This window comes from Salvia miltiorrhiza, chromosome 4 (genome assembly GCF_028751815.1).
Source record: "Salvia miltiorrhiza cultivar Shanhuang (shh) chromosome 4, IMPLAD_Smil_shh, whole genome shotgun sequence".
NCBI lineage: Eukaryota > Viridiplantae > Streptophyta > Magnoliopsida > Lamiales > Lamiaceae > Salvia > Salvia miltiorrhiza.
The window spans coordinates 38,197,848-38,207,093 of NC_080390.1; the positions used below are offsets into that span (position 1 = coordinate 38,197,848).

Sequence of the window (9,246 nt, forward strand, 5' to 3'; positions counted from 1 at the left end):
TATTGTATCTGGAGGGTGATTTTTTTTCGCAGGGTTCGAATCCTGGAGGGAGCAGAATATTTTAAATTTTGTTATTCATCACTATATACTGCATTGTTCATCAATATATACAGTCATGTTCATCTGTATATATGTCTTATTCATTACGAATTTTTTTTTAAAAAAAAATCATCAATATATACATCTTGTTCATTAGATATACGTTTTGTTCATTAGTATTATATGTCTTATTCATTGTACTCATGTTACACGAAAAATAAGGGGTCTCACTGGAGCGCGCCCATATATATATATATATATATATATATATATATATACATATATATAGGGGTGCACTCTAGTAAGATTGCTATTTTTCGTGAGATCATGAGTATAATGAATAAGACAGTATATAGTAATGAATAAGGTGTAAATACTAATGAATAACAATATTAAAAAAAATTAGTAAAATTTTCGCTCCCTCCAGTATTCGAACTCTGGTAAAAAAAATCATTCTCTAGATAAATATCAGTCATAGGATTAGAGCTGTCAAATGGGTCGGGTCGGGCCAACACGGCCCAGCCCACTGGGCTTTTGAATTATACCTGGTCGGGTCGGGTCGGACCGGCCTAAAATATGATCGGGCCTCAAAATAGCAAGCCCAACCCAACTCCTATCGGGACACCGGGCGGTCGGGCCAAACCCGCCCAATATTTTTTTTTCTTAAATTCTTTTTGCTATAAAAATGATTAAAAAAAAATCTGCTATCATCAATTCACAAATATAATTAAAGATAAAATAAAAATTTTAAATCATACTATTATATGTCAAAACACAACAAAATAAATAAATGAAAATCCTATAATAGATGGTTTATTAAATAACGCTTCAAAGTATTTCAACAAATATAAAGTCCTAATAGTAAATAGTATTAAGCAAACTCAAAATATTGTATCCAAATCAAAAAAGCACCCATTTTAAACTATAAAATTAGCAAAATATTCCACACTGCACTAATTAAAGTCTATTCTAAAAAAGGGCAAACTCACAGTCACGACAAATTCAAATAGAAATGATAATATCATTAAATCATGAAAGGGTTCACAAAAATAAATAATTTAAATGAATAAATATGAATATATATATATATACACACACACACACATATATATAATTAATTTATACCAAGTATTTAATTCAAGATATAATATTTTTTATATTTAATTCAGAAGCTAAAATATCTCAATTAATGAGCTAACATAAGAGTGAAATATGAATATGAATCTATTTTTAATTCTTTTTTATTTTAAATTTTAAAATATATAATTATATAAGTAAATATTATAAATTAATAATTAAAAAAATTGGAGGGCCAAAAAGCCAAAAACCACCCCGGGCTTTTGAGCCCCGAAGCCCATTTGGCCCAGCAGGCCGTCTGGGCGGGCTTTTTAGGTCCTGTTTTTTCGGGCCTCTATTTTGTCGAGCCCAACCAACCCTAAATTCGGGTGGGTTGGGCCAGCCCATCGGGCCTGGCCAATTTTGACACTCTACATAGGATATATGAAATCAACACCCACAAATTAATCTAATATCTCATTACATATAGCCGATATAGGGGATCTCAATGTATTTTACCTACAACGCACGTATCACAATAAAAGTAGTATAACACTTTCCTCGATCGAATTTGACGATAATTTTTTAATTTAAGTTTTTCATTCGGAGAAAATTTTTGAGAAAGTATTTTTTCTTTCTAACAAAAGATTTATCAAAGTTTTACAAGAGAATTTAATTATTAATATTTTAAGCAAAGTTGAATTCTTCACGATTTGCATATTATTTGATGAAAACTTTGGAAATTTTGAGAAGCTCACTTCCTCATTAATTCAACCGAACATATATATCTATACTATATTAAAAAGAGAGTTCTCAATTTCAAATTGATTTCAATGGCAATTTTGAAAATATTTTTAATGTGAAGGTTATGAATTAAATGATCCATTCACAATCCCACTATCTCTCTCACATTCTCCCATATCTAATTAAAGTATTTAAGCCCACTAACTCACGAAAAATTTATTTACAATTTTATAATCTTTAAAAAGGTTTATTTTTTTCTTTGTTTGATTTCTTTCTAAAATTATGGAATTCACTTAATTATAATATATTTAATATGCATATCAAATTAAATATCACGATAAGAGCTTTAATTTGATATATTTTATGTAAATATTTTATTTGAAATATAAAGTTATATTTATTTAAAGAATAAATTTTTTTAAAAAAATCTCTCTCCTCTCTCATCTTCATTTTAATAAATTTATTTTTTAATTATTTTTTATTTTAAAATTATATTTTTTTATCTTTACATAATATCAATTTTTATTATTGTGAATTATTTTTTATTTTTTCATTTTTCAATATTCAAATGCTAGTACTATATTAAAAATGCAGTTTCCAATTTGAAATCAATTTCAAAATTGAGTGATAATTTTGTAGTTATAATAAAATTAAAGGTTTATATTTAAATTATATTTTTTTCCATTTCTTTAATTTCTTATTTGTTGTTTTATTTATTTCCAAAATTGTGAAATTCGATTAATTATAAAATATTTAATATGCATATCAAATTAAAGATCACGATAATAGCTTTAATTTGATATAATTTATACAAATATTTGATTTAAAATGTACAAATTAAATTTGTTTAAATATTAAAATTTTATAAATTTCTCTCTCCTCTCTCATCTTTTTGAAAAAAAAATATTTTTAATTCTTTTTTATTAGTATTTTTTATTTTTTTTAACTCATGTTTTTTTGCTTTTCATAATATCAAATTTTATAATTGTAAATTCTTTTTTATTTTTTTATTTTTAATATTCAATTCAAATATATTTAGTTAAAATTAATTTTTATTATATATTCAATTCAAATATATTTAGTTAAAATTAATTTTAACAACAGTAATAATTAAAGTAATAAGCTCTATGGAAGGGACTGTAAATTCCAGCATCCTCGCCCTTCGCCCCAGACCTTTCACTATCTCACAAAGTACTATCCAAGTTCCAGTATATTTCTTGCCTCCATCATACAGTAGCCATTGCCCCAAACTTTCTTCAATGATAAAGAGATTTTCCTCAGTCTCAATTCGCCTACCTTAATCTCAATTACAACTTTCCTTCTTTTACAATAATTCTCATTAAAAATCTGTTTACACAGATCAACGGCACACATCTATTTTACCAAGTGGTTCATCCAGGTTTACCACCTTTATCTGCTCCCTTCCTTCACAATATAACACATTAGCATAAAACCATAATGACTATCATCAGCAAAGTCAAAAACTTGATGTTGTTGTCATTTCATATAAACTCCACTCCATACCGCATTTGTTTAAATGCTGCATGTTCAGATAAAACAGTATTATAAAGGGAAAGAACACAATTTATTATATGAAATCTAACTTTGAGAATCCATGCATCATGTTTTCCATTGATGTCACAAAATTCCTATTTCCCAGTGTTTAAGATTATAAAAGAAACCAGAAACAACCAGTTGAATGTTTTCATTTAGCAGTCTGTATGGGACTTAAAACTCACTACTCTTGAGAGAGAGAGAGAGGCAATAAATGGTAGGCGCTTATTGACACGTGTTCATTTTTTCCCACTCATCAGGATATGGGAGCGATTGGAGAGCCGAAATCTTGAATTTCTTGAAGATCAATCAAAGATTACCATTTGTAATTATACCATCACTCACGATTCAGCAATCAGCTTTCATGGATCGGAATTCATCTCCGAGAAGAAGCATTATTCAGATATCTGTCATTCTTTGGCAAAATAAATATATGCAGCCTTGAAGTGTATCTTGATAACCATTACCATATCAATGGTTTGCACTACTTCCCTACTGTGTCATCAGTACCTCCATCATCCAACGACGTGAATTTGAAGTTCCCCGTAAGTATGGCTTCTTTATCTACACAGAGAAGACAAATGTTTGAAGTTCCCCGCAAATTGTCACTTGATAGTTCTTAAAAGTAGATTCTACTCTGCACTAGATGTAATAATTTTGAAAATAGAAAAAAGCATCCATTTATCAAGCCAACGCTAAATAAAAAGGTTTCATTGGAAATATAGGGAAGACAAATGATATGCAGCCTTTTCCACTGCACTAAGGTTCTATCAACCCAAACCCAGTTTGTACAGATGAGTATTTGAGTGCCTTCACATAGTACTCAGGTAGAATATATACCATAATGCTAAATGGAGACAATTTGGTTCGACACAAATCGTGAGATGGTTAAATCATCAGATAACCCATGTGGTAACAACTAAGGTGTGCTCAAGTCAATATACTTCGATAAATATACTCCAGCATTTGACTTAAAAAATCTCTCAATTCACTAGAAGATCCAAGCTCCTTGAAATGAATAAATATATTATTCACCTCATAAGTTGCTCTAAGATACTTGAATCTAAGTCTTCTTCTACTTTAGGCTCTTATATGTCTTCACACAACTTTTTTCTCCCATCAAATTATGAACTCCTGAATAGATGGGGTAATAATCTGAAAGTGCAATCTAGCAGGACTTAATAATGGCTTTTGACACACATGAGAACTGCAGGCATTACCTGTTAATGAGAGAGAACTGGCTTCACGACGAACATATCTTGTGAATGCCTAAAAGAAGCAAAGAAAAGATGAGCATGACTGCTTGATTGTTGAACTTCAACAACAAAGTAATTCAAGCATTGCATAAAAAAACAATGTAATTCAAGCACACTACAGACTGAATCAAATACAATGAAACAAAAGCCGAGCTGTCTCTAGTCAAAGACAGTAAAATTTTACCCGGAAGTTACAAACAAGAAAAAAGAAATCAAAAGCATGCTGCAAGTGCAGAGATATAAAATAGTTCCTCTTCATGCTACCACGTAAAGAATCACAGGATCCAAATGATATGTTACCTTCTATAATCAAAGATATGAATCACTCAACACAATTTTTTTCCTAAAGACTTTGGCTTGAAAGATGTCCAAATATTTGGACTCAACATCCATTAACTTTAAAGTTCTATTTCATCCGACAAAATGGGATTATTGAAAACAAACTATGTGACAATCAAATCAACCTATGGTTTCCCGCATATACTCTTAAAACATATTGGAGGAGCGGGGGGATCTTCAATGCTCAATAATATGATACTTTTGGAATGTCTTTCCTTTAAATAATGGTTCAGAGTAGGGTAACATAAACCCAACTTAAGTGCAAATATTCTCTGCAGGAACTATGGAGGCAAATTTCATGTTCTAAATATGATAGTTTTAGCAAATTAGTTGGCACACTTACATTACAGATATGGTCATCCCTTGTGATATGATAAAGATACACTTAATAGAAAGGTTTAAAATGTTTTGCTATATGATTTGATTTGAGTATTGGTACACTTAGTTCTTGATATATCCTGGCTGGAAATCAGAACTTCCGTATCACATTATTGTTTGATGCAACACTGTAGATGCTACCAATGTGATATCATCTAGAAAATTTGATTGTAGCAATAAAGTCCAGAAACTTTGCCGGTATTATAAACATAATTATATGTAAAAATATGATGTACTCCCTCCATCCCCCAAATAACTTCATATCTTTCCTTTTTGGGCCCTCCCCCAAATAACTTCATATCCATTTTGGGACACTACCCCACCACTAATAGTACCCCATTTATTCATACTTTTCACCACTTTCAATACTAATTATAACACATTTTGACTACTTTCAATATAATTAAAACTTTCTGGACTTGCCTGGACAGAAACTAAGGCACCTTCGCTTGGTTTTGATGTACCATCATCTGAATACACATTCCTGCAATACAATCAAAAGACTGTGCATTAGACATCAACACATTCTACATCACAATCCTTAATTGTGGTTAAATTAATCTTTATCTTGGCCACCACCAATTTTGCTGCATAAACTTTAAATTAGTTATGAATGATAACTGACAAGTGATATTCAGATTCATCAAGAGTGATGCAAAGTATCAGTGTGTCTAGTTTAGTAACAATTGCTGGCTTGATGCAAAAAGCTAGCAACTATACATTATATTGTTTAGTTGTAAAAGCTCCATTTCCTGCTTAATAGAAAGATGAGGAGAAAGCAGGCAGAACCACAGTGTATTTTCTCAAATGGAGAAAGCATGCACAACAGTTGTATCTGTGTATTTTATGCCCATACCTCCAGATAACATTTTGTAGGTCATCATGTTTTCCAATTGCAGCATCGTAAGCAACGATATTTCCGTAAAATATCTTCTCCAATTCTTTCATCCATTTGGATAACAGTAAATTTACCTGAATTTCAGGAATAATTGAATGGATTCAGTTGCTTAAAAATAACAGTATCCGAAAACTATGGTGTCAAGAGAGAGAATTCCCAAAATATTTCATGGGTTTTTATATAAACTCAATTAAACTCTGATTACATCCTATTGAATTGTGAACCCTATCATGCTAACAAGAATCTAAAGTGCAGTAATCAATCAATGGATACACTCAATATAGTATTTATGTATTAACTTGTCTCAATTATCACAAATGGAACCTTCAAAACATGAAAAATGACGCGGGGAAAACCAATAGCAGGTTACTAGCAGAGCTTGTAGGTAACTCACCCCAGCCTTAGACACCCTCAATTCCAGATCATGATTATATATCTCAAATAAGTATTGCCCCAACTCAACACCGTCCTTCCCCTCTTCCTTCAAACGACGCAGACAAAGCCACATATGGAGGACAAGCAAGGAAAATGTAGTTTTGAAAGTCTTCTCCAACCTAAACACTGCATGACAGTAAGGTCAATACATAATTAAAGTAAATAATGAAACAATAGTAAAGAATCTCGAAACTCTTATTGTCCTTTTATACATATTACATGGAATTTAAATCATATTTAGATGACATAATCTAGCAAGTAGCAACCAATTTTGAACAGAAAATGTGGATATCGGACATAAACTTAGTGGGTTATTCTACCATATTTATTTTTACATGAAATTTAACAATGCCAAACAGAAAACAGAGTGCAGTGGAGTATCTGTAGTTTTGTAATATATCACAAGCTACTAAACAACAAGAAACTCACCATCGTAAATAGGAGGTCTATCAACTTGATATCGCACACGAATGTAAATAGCATTAGCCCAACGAATGAACTGACTCTGCTTGCTGTAGAAAAGCATCAACTTCAGTATAAATCGTCTAATACCCTTGTATTGGGGATCATAAATTCTATGTGGTGAGTCAGCTGCTAATGCCAATGAACGTGGCTTCGACCAAAACAACTTGTTAAGATTCACCTATATATTGATACATGTTATTGTCAGTCAGGTAAGGAAAACTACATAGCAACAAAATTTCATAGAAGTCAACATGAATTAACAGAAATTATATATACAGTACGATTTTACTTTCATTGTGCACTCTACTACAACAGTCCCCACGGACCACCCCATAATGAATCACAATTTCATCTACCATGACATAGATGCCTATTATATTCTTCATCTTTCGACTGACAATTGAGTATACACGCACAGTAAGTTTGGAAGTGCTCTAAAGAAAAGCATAAGCTTTTAAGCTCACGTGCGGCTTTGTAGATAACACTCCAATTCCCTTTGGAACAAATTTAAGCACTGCTTACTGAAGCACAAACAGACAGAAACAATACATACACTTAATCATTTCCCATTAATAAATTAAAACCCTAAATCTACCACATTATCCCCTTATATCCGGATAATCTGATTCAACCAACAAGATTAACTCCAACCAATAATCCATCAACTGTCAGTGCCCCAAATTATCCCAACCCCAAAAAATTTATCCGATCCAAACAAAGGAATGCTTATATATATAATTTACAGCATGACTGAAAGAACAACTACATAAATAAGCAATTCCCATACCTCCGGTTTGATAATGTCGCTCTTAGCATTTGGCTCCACAGCGGCAGCAACTTTTGCATAATCCCGGAACAGAAAAGGTGATGATTCTTTCTTCACTAATTCACTGCTCTTCTGAATACTGTTAATCCTGTTTATACGGCTCAAAACTCTGCCCCACCTCGGCAACATTTTCACTTGAGCTTATCTTATTTATTCAAAAGAAAGGGAAAAAATGGAGAAGACGAATATGGGGATTAAGTTTCATAAACCCTAATAAAAAGCGAACAACAATACAAGTTAGGGGTGTGCATTGGTGCGGTTCGGTGCGAAACCGCACCAATTATCAGAAACCGAAAACCGAACCGACTCCCACCGGAAGGACCGAACAGCACCAGTCGGGGGCTTCGAACCGAACCGAAACCCGTCGGTTTCAGTCGGTTGGACCGAACCGAATCTGAAAGATTACAAAAATCTGCAAAATTACAGAAAATCTGAATTTGAGAACACAATAGGGCAAGAATCCACAAGAAAGTCTAAATTTTCAGCAATATAATGAGCACTTAACAAGAAGAATCCACAAGAAAATCCCACTGCATTCATTACTAAAGACTAAAGTATACGATAATTTTACAAGAAATCTAATTTTGCCTTAAACCCACAAGAAGAATCCATAAGAAATCTGAATCCACAAGAAATCTAATTTTGCCCTGATTTCGCAATTTATCCTCAAACCAATATTCCACTAGAAATTCTGTAAAAAAAAAGAAAAAAAAGAAAAAAAAAGGAAGAAGTTCTAATCTTCCCTGAGTCGTGCCGCGCCGGAGGAGGAGAAGCTGAGCAGAGCCGCGACGCGCCGGAGGAGAAGAGCCACTGCCGCGCAGGGGTGGAGGGAGGCGGAGGCGGTCGTCTCGTCTCTGGCAGATATAGCAGTCGCGCCGGAGTGGAGGGAGGCCGTCGCCGTCGCCGAGTGAGGGAGGCTAAGGTTAGCAGCGGCAGAGCTGGGTGGAGGGGAGGCGCCGCTAGTTTCAGTTTGATAGTTTCTATTGTGTTCTATATTAGTCATGTCCCACTCCAATAAGCTCACTTCTCTTGGATACGTAAATTAAGAAAACTTATTTTTTACTCCAATAAACTCACTTCTTTTGGATACGTAAATTAAGAAAACTTATTTTTTAGTAGAAAAGTAATAAAATGGTGTGATCCACACCAATTAAGTATAACTTTTTTATCAAAAAAAAATGAGCTTATTGGGGTGGGACATCCCAAAAAGAAAAATGAACCTATTGAAATGGGACGGAGGGAGTATTAACAAAATA

General features: G+C 32.7%; 1 protein-coding gene across 1 annotated transcript; it reads right to left on the reverse strand.

The window, feature by feature from the left end:
* Positions 1–3,402: 3,402 nt before the first annotated feature.
* On the reverse strand, positions 3,403–8,970 carry LOC131021504 (uncharacterized). The gene is made up of 7 exons (XM_057950718.1): positions 7,952–8,970; positions 7,129–7,342; positions 6,659–6,825; positions 6,223–6,338; positions 5,790–5,850; positions 4,614–4,662; positions 3,403–3,957 (listed from the first exon to the last, which is right to left on the reverse strand). Exons 1-7 carry the CDS (start codon positions 8,117–8,119, stop codon positions 3,878–3,880), a joined length of 855 nt encoding a protein of 284 aa, XP_057806701.1. The 5' UTR covers positions 8,120–8,970; the 3' UTR covers positions 3,403–3,877.
* Between the last annotated feature and the right edge of the window lie 276 nt (positions 8,971–9,246).

Excerpts from the sequence above, each read along its gene's own strand:
- LOC131021504 (XM_057950718.1), bottom strand. The coding sequence starts at position 8,119 with ATGTTGCCGAGGTGGGGCAGAGTTTTGAGCCGTATAAACAGGATTAAC. Across the intron at positions 7,343-7,951 it reads GCGACATTATCAAACCGGAG|GTGAATCTTAACAAGTTGTT; the intron begins GTATGGGAATTG and ends ATCAATATATAG. Across the intron at positions 3,958-4,613 it reads CAGTTCTCTCTCATTAACAG|ATAAAGAAGCCATACTTACG; the intron begins GTAATGCCTGCA and ends TTCTCTGTGTAG.